Genomic DNA, 20419 nt, shown 5'->3' on the forward strand with positions numbered 1-20419 from the left:
ATTTCAGTATTATCAACTTTTAGTTTTCTGCCTAATAACTTTGTTTCTAGTCCGAGCCTCCAGTTGCAGTCTTGCAGGCTCACCTTCACATGTTGGGAGGTAAGGAAAACTGCACACAGAGATTTGTCAGGTTTACTGTGTGATGATGTTTGTGAAAGACTTTTCTACACTGATGGGAAAATTCACAAATGACTGAATGCAGCCACTGATAGCACCATGAATTGTGCATCATTTGCAACTCTGTCCAGTCTCAAGGTGTGATTCATAAAAGGTATTCTGCTAATGGTATGAAAGCACAAACATGCCCTTGGAGTTTTACAGCTGTTTGCCCTTGTTTTGCATCTAAATGAGTTAACTGAGCGGAGCTGCAGTGTTTCAGGCTTCAGCAATAGATCAACAAAATAGGAAAGTTAAATGTGAACTCTTAAACATTAGATCTCTCTCCTCTAAAGGTGCATTAATCAATGATGTAATATCAGGAAGAATACACCAGCCTAAATGAATCCAGTCCTCCCAGTCACATTAATACTCACATACTTCCAGACACCGGCCCAGCAGGTGGAGTTGCAGCCATTTTTAACTCAGACTTAATAATTAATCCCAGACCTAAACTTAGTTATAAATCATTTGAAAGTCTTGTTCTCAGTCTTTCTCATCCAGCCTGGAAAACTTTACATCCAGTTTTATTTGTTGTAATGTAATATACCAGTGGCGGCTAGTTAATACGGGGTCAACTTAAACATATTAAATATAAATGAACTAGATAATGCTAAATAATTATGAAATAAAAAGTATTTGCTTGTAAAATGTGCCTGTTAGTTTCTCAGCACCTGTCAGCATTACAAATTGATTCCAAAAGGTATTTTATTCATTTCTATGTACTTCCTGTGTGCATGGCACTGGACTAATGGGAGTCAATGTAAGCCCTCAAACTTGTGACAAGCACATGACCTGAAGCTGCTCTCTCATTGGCCTCCTTCAGTTTTCCCGGACACGCCCACTTTAATTGGCAGCGAATTGTTGTTGTTTTAAGTCTTTTAATCTACTGTGATTGGACAGTTCCGGCTGTCATTCACGCCTCCTGCCAGCTGTAGTTTCAGGAGATGACGTTAAAGTGGAGCCGCGGAAATTAAAGAAGATTATTTGGTAATTTCTCTACAAAAACATAATTTCACAAGACTTTAACTAGAAGACAATAAGAGGATAAAGCAGTTTGGACCGGACCGGCTTGAGCAGCAGGAGGTGATGGAGGAGCTGAGACCCGGAGCTTCTCCCCCTGCTGTTATGATAAACGGAGCTGGCTTGCTGGATGCAGTGTGAGTTATTCCTTTTATTGCTTTATCTGTTTGCTGCTTCAAAGTGTCGGCACTGAAACGTTGTGGGGAAAATATTACTGTCAGAGATGATGTCACTGATGGACTTACCTGAGCAGGTGAGTCCAACAGCTTTACCAGGTGAGCAGGTTCTTCTAGCTGAGTCTGATCTTCTACAGTCCAGGAGAGCAGACTCACGGCCTCCACACTGGAACTCTTTGGTCCACATTGGAGCCTCCGCTTCTCCATAGAGCGCCCCCTGGAGGACTGAAGGAGCCCCACAGTCAAGCTCCCTACAGACCACCTCTGCATCCTGCTGGTCAAAGTCAGCTTCACACACTGAGGACCACGACTGCTCAGACTTCACCTCCAGTCTGCCTGAACACAGACTAGTCCCATTCACCAGCCTGACTGGGTCTGGAGAGAGAGAGGATTTAATATTTAATATTAATCTCCATTTCTTAACTTACATATTATAACAAATATCACACATCTCTTTACAAACATAAATATCTCTGGAGATTTCCTTATGAGCCTGGATGGGGAGTCTCTGGTGGCCAGGTCTTGGCCCATGAGGCCTGGTCAGGTGCAGCCTGAAGAAGCAACATGGAGCCGCTCCCTGAGCCCACCACACACAGATTATGGAATATTATATCATGGACAAATGTGTACTTGAGAACAGGGTTTTGTACATGTAATTTCAGTATTATCAACTTTTAGTTTTCTGCCTAATAACTTTGTTTCTAGTCCGAGCCTCCAGTTGCAGTCTTGCAGGCTCACCTTCACATGTTGGGAAGCAAGGAAAACTGCACACAGAGATTTGTCAGGTTTACTGTGTGATGATGTTTGTGAAAGACTTTTGTACACTGATGGGAAAATTCACAAATGACTGAATGCAGCCACTGATAGCACCATGAATTGTGCATCATTTGCAACTCTGTCCAGTCTCAAGGTGTGATTCATAAAAGGTATTCTGCTAATGGTATGAAAGCACAAACATGCCCTTGGAGTTTTACAGCTGTTTGCCCTTGTTTTGCATCTAAATGAGTTAACTGAGCGGAGCTGCAGTGTTTCAGGCTTCAGCAATAGATCAACAAAATAGGAAAGTTAAATGTGAACTCTTAAACATTAGATCTCTCTCCTCTAAAGGTGCATTAATCAATGATGTAATATCAGGAAGAATACACCAGCCTAAATAGTTAATACGGGGTCAACTTAAACATATTAAATATAAATGAATTAGATAATGCTAAATAATTATGAAATAAAAAGTATTTGCTTGTAAAATGTGCCTGTTAGTCTCTCAGCACCTGTCAGCATTACAAATTGATTCCAAATGGTATTTTATTAATTTCTATGTACTTCCTGTGTGCGGGGCGCTGGACTAATGGGAGTCAATGTAAGCCCTCAAACCGGACTGGAGCTGAGACTCGTAGCTTCTCCCGCTGCTGTGATGATAAACGGAGCTGGCTAGCTGGATGCAGTGTGAGTTATTCCTTTTATTGCTTTATCTGTTTGCTGCTTCAAAGTGTCGGCACTGAAACGTTGTGGGGAACGTGACCTAAAACACTAGAGTAGCTGCAGCCATCAGGACAATAGCATGAAGCTAAGTTGTTTTTAGCAGACTTAGCATTGCTGAGGTCTGTCTGCAGCTGTTTCACCACATTTAACCCCATCTCTGGACCTCCTCTATGCCAAGCTCCACAAGAGGAACATAGAGTCAGTCAGTGTTTGCATCCAGCAGCTCCAACAGGACTAAACATCAGGTAGTAGCTGCATTCCTCTTATTAATACTGTAAACGGTTAAAAAGACTTTATAAAAGACATAAATATGAAGTGTAGAAAATTTAAATGCATAAATGCAGGATAATCATTTTTGACTATTACAGTTAATTTGAGGTACATTTCATTATTAAAATAAGAAGTTAAATAAGTTATGCTTAATCACAGCAGTGTATAGTGCTTAATGTGCCATCTAGTGTCATGTTTAGGTATTGCAACAACTAACACAATACCAACAAGACACAATAACTAAAATATAGGTGGTGTATCTTGTTAAGCATAATAACCTATCGATACCTCTGCTTTAACTGCTGGTATCTTTAGGTGATGTGAGTGAAATGGGTATTTTATCTAATTATATTTATTGATTCCTCTCTCTGTGGGTCTGAGATATTATACTGGGACAAACCAGGGGACATTATAGTCTCTCTCCATAAATGTTAATTGTTATGCAGATGATGCTCAATTATATCTTTCAATAAAGCTAGATTAAATCAACCAGTTAACTAAACTACAAACATGCATTAAGGATATAAAGAGCTGGATGAGCTGCAACCTCTGCTACTAAACTAAGAAAAAACAGAAAAAAGTTATTGTGCTTAGAAACACATGATCTAATGATATAACTACTCTGGATGGCATCACTCTGCCTCCAGCACCACTGTAAGGAACCTAGCAGTTTATATGTGATCAGGATTTGTCCTTTACCTCTCCTATAAAACACATTTTGCCTTTTTTCATCTACGTAATATTGTTCAAATCAGACACATCCTGTCTCGCTGAAAAACTAGTCCATGCATTTGTTACTACTAGTTAAGCTAACGTGCTACTTTGATAGCCTCGTCACCAGATCCAGATCCATTCCTCAACTGGCCCAGATGGTTACTGCTGATGATCCTTCTGGTGTTAAATCTGCACTCAGAGTCCCTGAATGACTGATTAATGAACTCCTTCAAAGGCAGGCAGTGTGCCTGTTCCACAATGGAACAATAAGTAGAGTTCATGTCCAGTACTGCCTGTAAACAATCCCATAATAATAATAATAATAATAATAATTACATTTTATAGATACTATAGGCACAGAAATTAGCTATGTGCAGCAGACAGTGATGACATAAAACTGTGATGACTGTACCAAATCTGGATTTTCACTTTCCAATGCTAACATTAGCATATGCTATGAGTTGTTATTTTTGAGAGTATTTGGTCATAAACCCAAATAGACTGAGTGTCCACCACTGATGGAGGTGTGAGTAACGTCCTCCAGCTCCTCCTGGAGGATCAGAGGTGTTCCCAGACCACATGAGATACAGTCTCTGTTTTTACCTGGTTGGTGATCATCTTCAGCCTGGAGTCCTGGAGAGAAAATCACACAATTAATATTTATATTGGTGCAGAGCTGTGAACTGAACAAACACTGTGAGGCTTTCCAGCAGCTCAGAGCTCATCTCAGTGAAAACACTCATTATTGAACTCACTCAGGAGTCATTTGACCAGTTTACCACTGACCTGCAAACTGGACCTCAATATGACTTTTACATCTGTTTTACCAAATATGCCACAGACTGTTATAAGATATCAGTGGAGTTATAAGATACACAAGAATTATAAATTAATCCATTAATTAAAATGAGCACAGAAAAAAAACACAAATCAAGTATTGTTAACAAGCTTCGATCACTCTGCTAGCATAACATCGGCCGGTCACCAATGTTACTGCTCCTCTGAATCTCTTCTCATCTCAGAATATTCACAGAAAAATAATAAAGACAAAAAGTTGTTGAATTAATAATATCTCTGAGTCATCACAAAGAAAAGTAAACCACAGAAAATGGTAAAAACGGAGCATTCCTACAATTTTGTGATGACCTGGAAATATCCTCGTAATAATGGATAAACATCATAAACATTTACTGAATGGAGAAAATAAAATACACATTTTTTGTCAAAATGCATTTTAATGCTGAAACTATCTTAAAATATTGAATTTTACACTGAGAATGTCAGTGGTGTGTGTGTGTGTGTTCTTGTATTCAGTACATTATGGGGACTCACTTCTCTTTTGAGGACTTTATGATGGCTCATAATTATTCAAACAGCTCATAAAATGTTAAACAGTTTCAGTACTGTGTGATGGGTATTTTATATATGTGCATTAGTTTGTATAAGTACACATTTAACTCTCCCGTAGCTCCTGATGCTTGCATGTAAATGTTTTTGTTCACTGTTATAGAGAAGTTCTTTAATGTCTGATTAAAATAACAAAATAACACATCAAATGTAAAATCCTAAATACAAAAGCCAAACTTCCATTATGATAAAACCATTTGTAGAATAATAAAAAGTCACTTATTAAATGAGAAAAGTCACACATCAAATTCAGCTGCATCCTTTTTAATTTTCAGGTCTATGTTTAGCTTTCGCCACCAGATGTCACCATTTCATTATTTAACAAAGGTCTTCCTCATGTATAGCTGCCATGTCTGATGTGTGATGTGGTGGCTTGTAATTGGTTGTGTTTGCCTGTCAATCAAACCTTCCTTCAAAGTCCCTCCCTGCTCATCTTAAAATATCCTCACTCCCTGCGAGGTCACATGACCAACCAACACGGTCCGAAGATCTTACATTTATATGCTTTACATTTGTATTATTTGATGATGAGCACTTTCAGTACTGGTTTGTTAATTGATGTTATGGTTAGGGTTAATAGGATAAAAGTCATTACAACAAGTATCAGCAAACCTTCCTTCAAAGTCCCTCCCTACGTCACATGACCAACCAACACGGTCCGAAGATCTTACATTTATATGCTTTACATTTTCATTACTTCATGTTAAAGAAATTAAACTCATTATAACAAGTATGAGAACTTTTACTGAACACACTTCACTACATTTTACTGACCATGTTGACTTTTCCTGCAGTTTTTAAAGCAGCTGTTTGAACTCAGTGTTTTTCCAGGACAGCAGAGTCTTACCTGAGCTCCACAGCAGCAGCAGCAGCATCAGCAGGTGATCCATGTCCAGGCAGGCGTCTGTCTCCGTCTCGGTGTCGTCTCTCTCCGTCTCGGTGTCGTCTCTCTCTGCTCGTCTGTCGGACTCATCGTGTCTTTTTATGTTTAATCAGATGTGATGTTTCCTTTGCATCATTTATCTCATCATCAGCTGCATGTAGTTTCTGACAGGATGCTGCTGGCTGAGACGCTCTGAGCTGCTTCATCATGTGACTGACAGCTAAAGTAAATGAAGGTTGTTTATCCAACACACATCTCACTCATGCACACTCCAATACAAGTTAATTGCATTTAATTTAATCCTTTTAAAAAGTTGGACCAACCATTAAAAACTTGTTGCTCACATGTGGTTCAGATCGCCATGGCAACACACAGCTAATCATAAAAGCTACTGATATGTTGATAGACAGCGAGATGGACCAATCAGAGGGTGTGGTGGGCTCTCTTGAACAGCAGGCTGTGACAGGAAAGAGGGCGAGGACAAACTTACTGATGAGCATCTGAGATTATACTGCTGTTACCATGGAAACATATCAGTTATTGCGACATACAGCAGTGACTGCCGCAGAGCTGTTTTTTTTTAATTGAGTGCAACTTTAATGTTTAACATGAAGACTCAGACAATAACCCAAACACCAGAAGAAGAAAAAATAATAAAATCAACTCAATAAGTGTTGGATTAAAGCTGTATCTCTGTGTGTTAGAGTGTTTTCTGTGTGTTTGCATGGCTATCTTTGTGAGGACCAGCACGATTTCTCTCATGTTTGATGTGAGGACCTTTATACAAAGTGAGGACATTTGATCCGGTCCTCACTTTGTTTCCACTGTTTATATGCTGCTGTCAGAAAAGTGCTTAAATGGTGTGTGTATGTTACCTGCACACACATCTGCATCCTTTTAGAAAAGTTGGACCAACCAATCAACACTTGTTGCTCACATGTGGTTCAGATCGCCGTGGCAACACATAGCCAATCATGAAAGCTACTGATATGTTGACTGACAGCGAGATGGGGGCCTCTCTTGAACAGCAGGCTGTGAAAGGGTTAATGTGCATCAGATGAAGTGACAGGAAACAGCGCGAGGACAAACTTACTGATGAGCAGCTGAGATTATACTGCTGTTACCATGGAAACATATCAGTTATTGCGACATACAGCAGTGATGTTGCAATAACAAAAGCGTAGGATTAATACTGTATGTGTGTGTGTGTGTGTGCATGTGTGTGTGTGTGCATGTGTGTTTGTAACTGTTTGCATGTGTGTGTGTAACTGTGTGCATGTGTGTGTGTGTAACTTTGTGCATGTGTGTGTGTGTGTGTGTAACTGTGTGCATGTGTGTGTAACTGTTTGCATGTGTGTGTGTGTAACTGTTTGCATGTGTGTGTGTTGGCATGTGTGTGTGTGTAACTGTGTGCATGTGTGTGTGTGTAACTGTGTGCATGTGTGTGTGTGTGTAACTGTTTGCATGTGTGTGTGTGTGTAACTGTTTGCATGTGTGTGTGTAACTGTGTGTCTGTTTGCATGTGTGTGTGTGTAACTGTTTGCATGTGTGTGTGTGTGTGCATGTGTGTGTAACTGTTTGCATGTGTGTGTGTGTAACTGTGTGCATGTGTGTGTGTGTAACTGTTTGCATGTGTGTGTAACTGTGTGCATGTGTGTGTAACTGTGTGCATGTGTGTGTGTGTAACTGTGTGCATGTGTGTGTGTGTAACTGTGTGCATGTGTGTGTGTGTAACTGTTTGCATGTGTGTGTAACTGTGTGCATGTGTGTGTAACTGTGTGCATGTGTGTGTGTGTAACTGTTTGCATGTGTGTGTGTAACTGTGTGCTTGTGTGTGTGTAACTGTGTGCAAGTGTGTGTGTGCGCATGTGTGTGTGTGTGTGTAACTGTTTGCATTTGTGTGTGTGCGCATGTGTGTGTGTGTGTCACTGTTTGCATGTGTGTGTGTGTAACTGTGTGCATGTGTGTGTGTGTGTGTGTGTGTGTGTGTGTGTATTTTAATTAAAATCTGTCTGACTCAGGTAATGATATTACGTTTTCTGAATTCCTGTCGGACTTTTTAACACTGTTTTTACTTACAGAAGTGGCTTATTACTTCTTCAAAGAGGTATTTTGATTGTCCGCTGCATTATGGCAGAAATAAAAGTTCATTTGGAGGTGAAGGTAAAGGAATGTTTTCTTGAGTAACAAATGTTCATGTTTTGCTTCACAGATGACAAAACGGATTTAACATGTCACTCACAATGTCTAAAGAGATTAACAGTGAAGCCATTATTGTCTTTATTCCGGGTGGAAAGTTCATTTGAGGTGTAAAACCTGAGAATTTACACCTTTTCCTTGTGTAGTTAAGTCTCTGAGCGAGAGGTGTATTTGGGAGGACCGTAGCTATTTACATTTCTGTGGATCCCAATTTATGACGGTCTCACCAGATAAGGGCAGCCCGATTGGACTTTCTGTCTCTTTTTGAATCAGAGCCAGATGTTCCCCTACATGTGTGTGAAACATCACAGCAGTGACTGCTGCAGAGCTGTTTGTGTCTCTGTTTTAAAAATAATATCAAATATTCATTGAATTGATCTTTTTTGAAACAGATTTATTGGAACAACAGCTTGTAAATAAGATGTGTGAGTCGCAGTGCATGGGGCATAAAAGTTAAAAGAAATTAAAATAAAAAGGAGATCAAATCAATATCTTGTAAAGGTGACAGTTGTTTTGTCTTTTTTTTTTTTTAAGTATATTTTTCAGGCTTTTTTGCCTTTAATGTACAGGACAGTGGAGACAGACAGGAAACAGGAGGCAGAGAGGGGGGAACGACACGCAGAACAAGACCGCTCAGCTCGGGACTTGAACTGGGGTCACCTGCAACGAGGACTATAGCCTCAACACATGGGGCGGGTGCTCTACCCGCTGAGCTATGATATAAATATATTAATGCTGAAAATAAAACATTAAAACAGAAATAAATCAAGTTAATCCACCAAAAACATTTCGGCTGTTAAACGTTCTCATGATGAAGCAGTTGCTCCAATGACACCTCGACCAATAGGAGCAGCTGCTCTGATGACACCTCGACCAATAGGAGCAGCTGCTCCGATGACACCTCGACCAATAGGGTCAGCTGCTCCGATGACACCTGGACCAATAGGAGCAGCTGCTCCGATGACACCTGGACCAATAGGAGCAGCCGCTGAGGTCACATGGTCACACACAGTTAAGAGGAGAAGTGAGTACAGCTGGTGGTGAGAAGAGCTGCAGGTTCACCTCCAACATGTGAGTTAACCTGTGTGTGTGTGTGTGTGTGTGTGTGTGTGTGTAATGATTCCTCCTGTTCATACTGACCATTAGATCCTTCATAATGTTTACAATGGAAGTGATGGAGGACTAAATCCACAGTCCTCCTAGCCTCCCCCGGATGTCTGAACTCCTGACCCGATCTCTAAGGCTGAGCCCAGACTCTCTCTGCTTAGATCCAGCATCTCATTGTTTGGGTCACTACCCAAAGCTGGTGAGCAGAGGTGAGGGTTGGGACGTAGACTGACTGCTAAAATGAGAGCTGCACCTTCAGGCTCAGCTCTTTCTCCACCAGGACGGTCATCACTGCTGATGCTGTACCCATCCACCTGATGCAGCACCCATCCACCTGTCAATCTCACGCTGCATCTGACCCTCAATGTGAAGAAGACCCCCAGATACTTAAACTCCACCACTTGGGGCAGTAACCCCCCCCCCAAAAAAAAACCCTGAGGGGGTAGTCCACCTTGTTCCAGCAGAGCACCATGGCCTCAGATGTGGAGGTGTTGACTCTCATCCCGACCGCTTCTCATTTAGCTACAAACCGTCCCAGAGCCTGTTGGAGGACTTCACCTGTAGAGTCCAGCAGCACAACATCAACCACGAAAAGCAGAGAGTTGATTCTGAGGTCCCCAAATTGGACTCTCTCTGTCCATGAAGATCCCAAACAGGATCAGAGACCAGGGACAGCCCTGATAGAGCCCATCCACCTGCTGCTGCACCCATCCACCTGATGCAGCACCCATCCACCTGTAAATCTCACGCTGCATCTGACCCTCAATGTGAAGAAGACCCCCAGATACTTAAACTCCACCACTTGGGGCAGTACCCCCCCCCCCCCCCCCCAAACCCTGAGGGGGCAGTCACCTTGTTCCAGCAGAGCACCATGGCCTCAGATGTGGAGGTGTTGACTCTTATCCCGACCGTTTCTCATTTAGCTACAAACCCTCCCAGAGCCTGTTGGAGGACTTCACCTGTAGAGTCCAGCAGAACAACATCAACCACAAAAAGCAGAGAGTTGATTATGAGGTTCCCAAACTGGACTCTCTCTGTCCATGAAGATCCCAAACAGGATCAGAGACCAGGGACAGCCCTGATAGAGCCCATCCACCTGCTGCTGCACCCATCCACCTGATGCAGCACCCATCCACCTGATGCTACACCCATCCACCCGATGCTGCACCCATCCACCTGATGCTGCACCCATCCACCTGGTGCTGCAATCTCAGGCTCCATCTGACCCTTAATGTGAAGAAGACCCCCAGATACTTAAACTCCACCACTTGGGGCAGTAACCCCCCCCCCCCCCAAACCCTGAGGGGGCAGTCCACCTTGTTCCAGCAGAGCACCATGGCCTCAGATGTGGAGGTGTTGACTCTCATCCCGACCGCTTCTCATTTAGCTACAAACCGTCCCAGAGCCTGTTGGAGGACTTCACCTGTAGAGTCCAGCAGCACAACATCAACCACGAAAAGCAGAGAGTTGATTCTGAGGTCCCCAAATTGGACTCTCTCTGTCCATGAAGATCCCAAACAGGAGCAGAGACCAGGGACAGCCCTGATAGAGCCCATCTACCTGATGCAGCACCCATCCACCTGATACTGCACCCATCCACCTGTCAATCTCACGCTGCATCAAGACCCAGATACTTAAACTCCTCCGCTTGGGGCAGTAACCCCCCCCCCCCCCAAACCCTGAGGGGGCAGTCCACCTTGTTCCAGCAGAGCACCATGGCCTCAGATGTGGAGGTGTTGACTCTCATCCCGACCGCTTCACATTCAACTGCAAGCCATCCCAGAGCGTGTTGGAGGACTTCACCTGTAGAGTCCAACAGAACAACATCAACCACAAAAAGCAAAGAAATGATTCTGAGGTTCTCAAACTGGACTCTCTCTGTCCATGAAGATCATAAACAGGATCAGAGACCAAGGACAGTCTTTGGGTACTGTCCCTGACCTCCATGACAGGCCCACAGTCCCTCTTTTTTCACCTTATTTATTAACACTATCATAATTATTGGGCTTGTTAAAGAAACTTTGTCCATTCAGCTGCTGTAACATTTGCAATGGTGTGTGTGTGTGTGTGTGTGTGTGTGTGTGTGTGTGTTAGAGGAAGCAGGAAGCAGGGAGCAGGAAGCTGGAAGCTGGAGCAGCGATGGGAGAGTCTCGGCTGGTGGTGGATGAACTTCTGGCTCTCTGCCTTCAGCGGATTGTCGTGGAGGAGAACGCTATGAGCACCGAGCTGGGTGATGAAACGAAGCCGTGCAGATTCACTGAGTATCTGGTGCAGGTCTGACTCTCAGCTCTCCTCCGCTCACAGAATTCATTGAGGTGGTGAAGAAGTTCGAGAGCTTCAGGAAGAAATGGCTGCATGCCGAGCTGGAGCAGAAGAAGTACAAGGAGCTGCTGGTGAAGTCCGATGTGGCCAAAGCTGCTCTGGAGGTCAAACTGAAACACGCTCGCAACCAGCTGGACCTGGAGATGAAGAAACGCTACCGAGTGGAGGCCGACTACCACTACCTGGTGAGTCTGACTCATGGTTTTTATTTAGATTTTCAGTTTGCTTTTTTATTACAGTTTAGTTTTAGTTAGTTTTACATTGTTCGTTGTAGTTTTTATTTAGTTTTCTTTTTTTTGTAGTTTTTATTTTAATTTCAGTTAACTAAATTATTTTTTCATTGCTAGTCTTAGTTTTCGTTAACTATAATAACCCTGGTCTGACTCAGGCGGGTTCAGGTGTGAGAGATGCTGAGTAAATATCTGATATTTGTTGTGTTTCGCTATTTTAACATGTTCTTAATAAACTTAACTAAAAAAAATAAAACCAGCAGTAAAAGACAGAAACAGACAGCGTGTCACTAACAGATCTAATGCGTCCGGCCTTCAGCATTAAAGCTAATGTGAGTTATTGCTCAGAGTGTAGCAGGATGCGATCAGGCTCAGTGTGACTCCAGCTATTAATGTTTGATGGACCTAAAGAAAGGATGTGCTTCTTTTAGCTCCTCCTGTGTGGTTGATTGACTTTTCTTTTGGACTGTTCCTACAAAATAAGACGTAACCTTTGACTGTGGAGATTATAAGATTTTATTTTCACTTTTCTGACATTTTTAGAGACAAATTGAGAAAATAATCTGCTAAACTCTGAAGTGATTTACAGAGCAGGTCTCCAGTAGTTTAACCCTCCTGTTGTCAAGGAAGGAAGGAAGGAAGGAAAGAAGGGAGAAAGAAGGAAGAAAGGAAGGAAGGAATAAAAGGAGTGAAGGAGGGAGAAAGGAAAAGAGGAAAAGAGGAAAAGAGGAAAGGAAGAAGGAAGGAAGGAAAGAGGAAAGGAGGAGGGAAGGTAGGATGGAAGAAAGGAAGGAAGGAGGGAGGAAAGAGAGAAGGAGGGAGGGAGGAGAGAAAAAGGGAGGAAAGAAGGAACAGTCAAAACAGACGGGGTGAGTTTGACCCGGGAGGACGACAGGAAGGTTAATGTCAGATGGACTTTATCTTATCAGCAAAGGCAGATGCAGCTCATGTGTGACATCCTGGACTTTAACCCTCTTGTTGTCCTCTTTTCCTCCTTCCATCCTTCCTCATTTACTTCCTTCCTTCCTCTCCTTACTTCCTTCCTCTTTTCCTCCTTCCTTCCTTTCTTCCTTCCTCATTTTCTTCTTTCCCCACTTCCTTCCTTCCTTCCCATTTCCTCCCTTCCTTCCTCATTTCCTTCCTTCTTTCCTTCCTTCCTTGACCTGAGCACAACAGGAGGGTTAACTTATCATACCTGCTCCTCACTAGATGTTAAGACTTGATGAGCTTCCCTCTGCTGCCACCTTCAGGTCAAACTGTGTATGTTCATCAGGATGTTTGTTGTGTTTCTTTGGCAGCAAAGGCAGATGCAGCTCATGTGTGACATCCTGGTTCATGACAGCAAGTCCAGCGCCTGTCTGAACGACGAGCAGAAATCTCTTCTGGCCACGTTTGAACAGAAAGGAGCGAATACGACGCTTCTGCACCGGAGCAACAAACGGTACGAACGTTCAATCAATGCCAAATATTGATCGTCAGTTATTCATATCACGCATTTCATACTCTGTGAGCTTTATATTAAAACATTTAACAATCTGAATTGGAAACAAAGAACATGGATTCAGTTCATTTAAAACATGTTTATATCAAAGCAGTGATTGAACTCTTCATGTGTCAGGTTGACCGTCATCGACGAGTCGTCCTTCCTGTCTCACTCTGACATCAGCTACGATCGCACCGATGACGACGTGGTGAGGTCACAACCCGAACAGACGCAGCGCTTTATTGTATTTAAGGTTTTTAGTCACATCATGCATCAGGTTCCACGCTGCTGATTTCACTTCATTTTACAGCTTTTTATTAAATCATAGAAAGATATTGAAAGTATAAAGAGAAGTACTTTTATTTGAGGATATTTTCTATTAATAAGAAATAAATGAAACAACTAATATGTGAAGAAGAAGCTAAGTGTTTGTGTTGCCGTATTATTTCAGGACGTGGACACATCTGTGATTAAACCGCTGAAGTCTCGAGCCAGAGAGAGACGGGTACGTAACCCTGACCCCTGGCCTCTGACCTCTGACCCCTGACCCCTGGCCTCTGATCCCTGGCCTCTGAACCCTGAACCCTGAACCCTGACTCCTGACTGTTCTGCTGCTTCTCTGCAGAGATCATCGATGGGTCTGACTGTCGCTGCTGCGGTTGGGAGGCGAGGAAGAGGAGGGAACATGTTCACAGAACCGCTGGAGAGGAGAACGCTGGAGAAGGTGACAAACTAGTACTTTACTGTAGTACAGTTAGAGGTACTTGTACTTTACTGTAGTACAGTTAGAGGTACTAGTACTTTACTGTAGTACAGTAAGGGGTACTAGTACTTTACTGTAGTACAGTTTGAGGTACTAGTACTTTAGTCTGAGTCTTGTGTGTCAGGAGGTGGAAACCATTGTGGAGGCGTCGGTGTCAACTCCGGACTCTCGAGGGAAGATCCACATGGTTCTGGGAATCACACAGGAAAGCCCCGATACCGCTGTCTGCATCACTCAGGAGTATGCTGTTTCAGACTGTGATGAAGGAGGAGGAGGAGGAGGTGGAGGTGGGGGTGTGTTCAGATATCTCATTACTGTGTGACTGCTGAAAGCACCGTCACACTCTCTCAGACTGCAGTTCAAGGTCTGAAATTGATAATTAAACAATTTAAATTCAAAGAAAAGTTGATTTTAACTTTTCAGATTTTACAGTGAAGTTAGCAGAATGCTGATTTCAGTGTTTCTGGTTCTCTGACAGACGACACATCGGTGTGGTGTCCGTGTGATGAACCTGAACCTGAACCTGAACCTGAACCTGCAGTGAGGCTGGAGGAGAGCGTCGTCATCAGAGCCGACAAAACACCCAAACATGTGTTTGTGTCTAAAACGGTACGAAGGCGTCGAGCCGCTGAGCTTCATGTCCGAACGTCCGGCTCATTGACTGATCCTGAATCTGCTGCTTGTGTCAGGTGATCTGGACCGAGACCTGCTCGCCCTGCGGCAAGAGGATCCGCTTTGGGAAGATCGCCATGAAGTGCAGGAAGTGCAGAGTGATCGCTCATCCAGAGTGTAAACAGAAGTGTGTCACGGTCTGCTTGGGAGCCACACCAGGAAGTACAGCTCAGACGGTAACGGTCCATCAGACCCTCGCTCAGCTGCAGGAGACCTAACACTACAACCAATCACACGTCTTCCTTCTGTGAACTTCACTGCGTCTTCTCCTCCTCAGAACTCGCTGGAAAGTTTTGCTCCGTTGAAGCATCCCAGAGTTCCTCAGCTGCTCATCGAGTGTGTGACTGAGATCGAGAGGAGAGGACTGCAGGAGGTAAACTGTCCCAGTCTTCGTGGTCTCTCATCGGTGTCTGGACCAGGAAACGGAATATTGTCTCTGCTTGTCTTTGAATCTGTAAATCCCTTCAGAGCAGCAGGAAGTGTTGATCCATCAATGTGCTCCCCTCCTCTCTCCTTCCTCTCTCTCCTCTCCTTTCTCCTCCTCCTCTTCCTCTCTCTCCTCCTCTTCCCCTCTCTCCTCCAACCGGTCCAGGCAGATGTTCTCCCACTCTGAGTCTGGTTCTGAGGGTTCTCCCACTCTGAGTCTGGTTCTGAGGGTTCTCCCACTCTGAGTCTGGTTCTGAGGGTTCTTCCTGTTAAAAGATGTTCTCCCACTCTGAGTCTGGTTCTGAGGGTTCTTCCTGTGTCTCATGTGGGAATGTTGGGTCTCTTTAAATGAAACCTGAAGAGTTCGGTTTAGACCTGCTCTATGTGGAAAGAGCCTTCACATGACTTTGATTGATCCATCAGAGTTTAGTAGATAATCAGACGTTTGGCTTTGACATAACGCTGACACATGAGACATGACCTGTGTGTGTGTGTGTGTGTAGCGGGGTTTGTACAGAGTTCCTGGAGGTGAGCGGCTCGTGAAGGATCTCAAGGATCGCTTCCTTCAGGGGAAAACTCCGCTCATGCTCAGTCGAGTTCAGGACGTCCACGTGCTCTGCGGACTCCTCAAAGACTTCCTGAGGACGCTGAAGGAGCCGCTGGTCACCTTCAAACTGCACCGCACCTTCATGGAGGCAGCAGGTGAGTCCAACATGTCACAAGTCTGTCTGTCTGTCCTCCCGTCTGTCCAGCTGTCTGTCTGTCCTCCCATCTGTCCTCCTGTCTGTCCACCTGTCTGTCTGTCCTCCCGTCTGTCCAGCTGTCTGTCTGTCTGTCTGTCCAGCTGTCTGTCTGTCCTCCCGTCTGTCCAGCTGTCTGTCTGTCTGTCTGTCCAGCTGTCTGTCTGTCCTCCTGTCTGTCCTCCTGTCTGTCCAGCTGTCTGTCTGTCCTCCCGTCTGTCCTCCTGTCTGTCCTCCTGTCTGTCCTCCCGTCTGTCCTCCCGTCTGTCCAGCTGTCTGTCTGTCCTTCTGTCTGGCCTCCTGTCTGTCCACCCGTCTGTCATCCGTCTGTCCAGCTGTCTGTCCACGTCTCACCACTCTGTGTCTGTGTCCCTGCAGAGATGTCCGATGCAGACAGCAGCACTGCCGCCATATTTCAGGCTGTAGCAGAGCTGCCGAAACCCAACAAAGACACGCTGGCTTTCCTCATGCTGCACTTTCACAAGTAAGCTCAGAGTCCAACATAACTACACCCAACTACACCCGACTGCTCCCACTACCACTCTGCTATGAGGTCATAACTACACCCAACTACACCCGACTGCTCCCACTATCACTCTGCTATGGGGTCATAACTACACCCAACTACACCCGAGTGCTCCCACTATCACTCTGCTATGAGGTCATAACTACACCCAACTACACCCGACTACTCCCACTACCACTCTGCTATGAGGTCATAACTACACCCGACTGCTCCCACTACCACTCTGCTATGAGGTCATAACTACACCCGACTGCTCCCACTATCACTCTGCTATGAGGTCATAACTACACCCAACTGCTCCCACTATCACTCTGCTATGAGGTCATAACTACACCCAACTACAACCGACTGCTCCCACTACCACTCTGCTATGAGGTCATAACTACACCCAACTACACCCAACTGCTCCCACTATCACTCTGCTATGAGGTTTGATTTTCTATTTATTTAAACCAGTTACAATCATCTAGGTGGATACAAAGATGATGCTAAGATGCACAGATAAACACTACTGATGCATCAGTTTTAATCATGTTCATTATAATATATCAGACCTGCAGACTGATGGAGAGCATTAAAGAGACCAGAGGACTGAAACTCATCTTCCAGCTCCTCTACGTCTCCATTACTGCTCTACAGATGGCAGGAGGTTCTTAGCCGCCAGCGTAACAGATACCTCCAAAAACCAAAAAATAATGAAAACCTAAACTGTTGAACATAATCAGCTCGTCTGTAAACATCTAAAGTTTGCAGGTTTTAGGATTTAGGACAGGTGAAGGAGTCTTTTTACTTAGATCTTCGTATTTCCACCACTGGACTGTTTGTCTAAATGTGTTTCAGGATGTAAGAAGAATAAACTTGATTCTTGGAGTCAGTTCTTGTTTCCGTCGTGACTTCATATTTCAGGGTCATGAGGAGTCCTCGGTGTCAAATGGACCAGAACAATCTGTCCCGGGTGTTTGGACCGACTCTGGTGGGACACGGGACGTCTGCTCCGCCTCCAGCAACCATCCTGAGAGACACGCTCACCCAGGCGAAGGTCAGCAGCTGCTCTGATGTTCACACCAACAGTATGACGGTTATTACACGTCTAATCAGTCCTGAAAGATGGACGCTGTGACAAATCCACTAAATGAAGCCACAATGTCTTGATCGCCCCCTGGTGGAAGGATGCAGTATAGGTTATAGGATTTCTTAAAAGCATTTTTAGTAGCCAGGAGGAGACTGTAGCGTCATCCTCGCTTTATTCCTTTTCCTCTCAGATCAGTGATGACGAGGCCTTTTTGCTGCCATTGACTCGATGGACAGTTTGTTTCTAGATCGACAGGTTAGATCTTCACATGATCGGGGGTTTGAGGACTCCCAAAGGAGGATTATATGGTATATTGAGGTCATTTTAGGTAAAGTTTTAAAGCAGGATGGTCTGTGTGAAGTCATTCGTGAAACAGGAAGTCAGTCTGACTCTTGGCAGGCTGGAGATCAGCTTCTATGGAGCGAACAGAAAAAGGTGGTTGTGTGAAAGACCAAAAGCTTTACAATGATGTCTGTGTGTATGAATATGAGCCACCTCAATGCTACAGGTCTGATTTCTGGCCCTCTGAGATACGAGAGCTCTTCTAGTGTTTCAGCTGCAGGAAGAGGCGGAGCTTAACTTACAGGGTCACATGTGAGTGTTTCTCTGCTCTCAGGTTGTTTGCCGTTTGTTGTCCTTCCCTGAAGAGTCGTGGAGACGGATCCTCGAACTCCGCACCAACCAGATCCCATCTTCATCTTCATCATCCTCATTGTCCTCGACCACCAAGACCAGCAGCCAGGACGAAGGGCACGGTACTCAGCATCACACATCAGCCCTCACAGTTCATATGAGGATGTTTTAATGCAGCCAGGAGAGTTTTTATGTTTCAATTCATTTTTAGAGAGATTTGTACTGCAGACTCTTCGTACACCAACTGTGATGGAAGAAGTACTCGGATACTTTACTGCAGTAAAAGTACCAATACAAAGTACTACTGTAAAAGTACTGCAGTATTATAGTGATGTAGTATGCATAGTACTTATACTACTTTATATACAGTTAGCTAGTTTATAATACTTTATATACAGTTAGCTAGTTTATACTACTTTATATACAGTTAGCTAGTTTACACTACTTTATATACAGTTAGCTAGTTTACGCTACTTTATATACAGTTAGCTAGTTTACGCTACTTTATATACAGTTAGGTAGTTTACGCTACTTTATATACAGTTAGCTAGTTTACGCTACTTTATGTACAGTTAGCTAGTTTATACTACTTTATATACAGTTAGCTAGTTTAGTCCAGTGGTTCAAACCTGGGGGTGGGGGCCCTCCAAAGGGTCAGCAGATAAACATGAACAGTAACTAAAGCTGTCAAATAAATGGTTGAGTAGAAAGTAGCATCCCATGGAAATACAACAGTAAAGTACCTCAAACTTTAATTTTCTTTGTGTGGAGAGAAACGGTACGATTTAATGCAAGTTCTGATTTTTATGTCTGAAAAGTATCTGAAGAGATTTCCTCTGCATGTGTCAGATGTCATTTTCACCTCCTCAGTCAGGATGAACGAGTCTTTCCTTAGATGAACATGAGATCTTCATACATGTCGTCTTCTCCTCCACAGTCCGTCTCTTCCAGCCGCTGACGTCTCCGGAGTTGAACAGCTACTACGCGGCTGCCGGCAGACGATCAGTGAGAGGACGGATCAGGAACCAGGGAGCCGCTTCAGGAGGCAACACGTAAGATCAGACCACGACTCTGAGTGCTGCAGTAACGTCACATGTTAGACTGCGTTAAAGGGATCAAATATTAGACTAACGTGTTCTCTCCTCTTAGTTCTGGTTAATAGTCGAGCTGCAGGAATCATGTGATCAGCTGTCTGAACTCAGTTTGTCTGATTTGTTCCTACAGAGGACGAGCAGAGCCGGGAAGAAGATTCTTCACTTCACCGAACTAACACTACACACACACACACACACACACACACACACACACACACACGCACACAGAGACACACACACACGCACACACACACACACACACACCTCAGTAAACTTGGGATCTGCTTGTGGTTTTGTTTTTTTTTGTGTATTAATGTTTAACTGGAGGGACTGAAGCCTGAAACTCACCTTGAAGTGTTTAAAACAAACAGCTGTTCATCATTTTATAAACATGTTTTAAACTGTGAAGCAGACAAATTGAGTCACTGCTAAAACTTTAAACTGTGAAAAAACACAGACATGTTTTCAATGTAAGAAACCTGAAATAAATAAAGTTTAAATATTGAAGATGCAGAGAATCAGTCGTCCTTTTCCACCTTTCACTGAACGTTTGTACTCTGCTGCCCCCTGCTGCTCACACTGACACTCTGCTGCCCCCTGCTGCTCACACTGACACTCTGCTGCCCCCTGCTGCTCACACTCACACTCTGCTGCCCCCTGCTGCTCACACTCACACTCTGCTGCTCACATTGACACTCTGCTGCCCCCTGCTGCTCACAGTGACACTCTGCTGCCCCCTGCTGCTCATACTGACACTGTGCTGCCCCCCTGCTGCTCACAATGACACTCTGCTGCCCCCTGCTGCTCACACTGACACTCTGCTGCCCCCTGCTGGTCTCACTGACACTCTGCTGCCCCCTACTGCTCACACTGACACTCTGCTGCCCCCTGCTGGATACACTGACACTCTGCTGCCCCCTGCTGGTCACACTGACACTCTGCTGCCCCCTGCTGGATACACTGACACTCTGCTGCCCCCTGCTGGTCACACTGACACTCTGCTGCCCCCTGCTGGTCACACTGACACTCTGCTGCCCCCTGCTG

General features: G+C 44.2%; 1 protein-coding gene across 1 annotated transcript; it reads left to right on the forward strand.

Moving 5' to 3' along the window:
* Nucleotides 1–11553: 11553 nt before the first annotated feature.
* LOC128381789 (rac GTPase-activating protein 1-like) lies at nucleotides 11554–19551 on the forward strand. Its single transcript, XM_053341826.1, has 16 exons — nucleotides 11554–11644; nucleotides 11719–11921; nucleotides 13265–13407; nucleotides 13585–13657; nucleotides 13901–13954; nucleotides 14075–14173; nucleotides 14337–14499; nucleotides 14691–14821; nucleotides 14902–15060; nucleotides 15162–15257; nucleotides 15814–16012; nucleotides 16429–16534; nucleotides 17483–17615; nucleotides 18265–18403; nucleotides 19219–19333; nucleotides 19506–19551. Exons 1-16 carry the CDS (start codon nucleotides 11554–11556, stop codon nucleotides 19549–19551), a joined length of 1950 nt encoding a protein of 649 aa, XP_053197801.1.
* Nucleotides 19552–20419: the final 868 nt, after the last annotated feature.

The sequence above is a fragment of the Scomber japonicus genome, chromosome 20, assembly GCF_027409825.1.
Source record: "Scomber japonicus isolate fScoJap1 chromosome 20, fScoJap1.pri, whole genome shotgun sequence".
Lineage (NCBI taxonomy): Eukaryota > Metazoa > Chordata > Actinopteri > Scombriformes > Scombridae > Scomber > Scomber japonicus.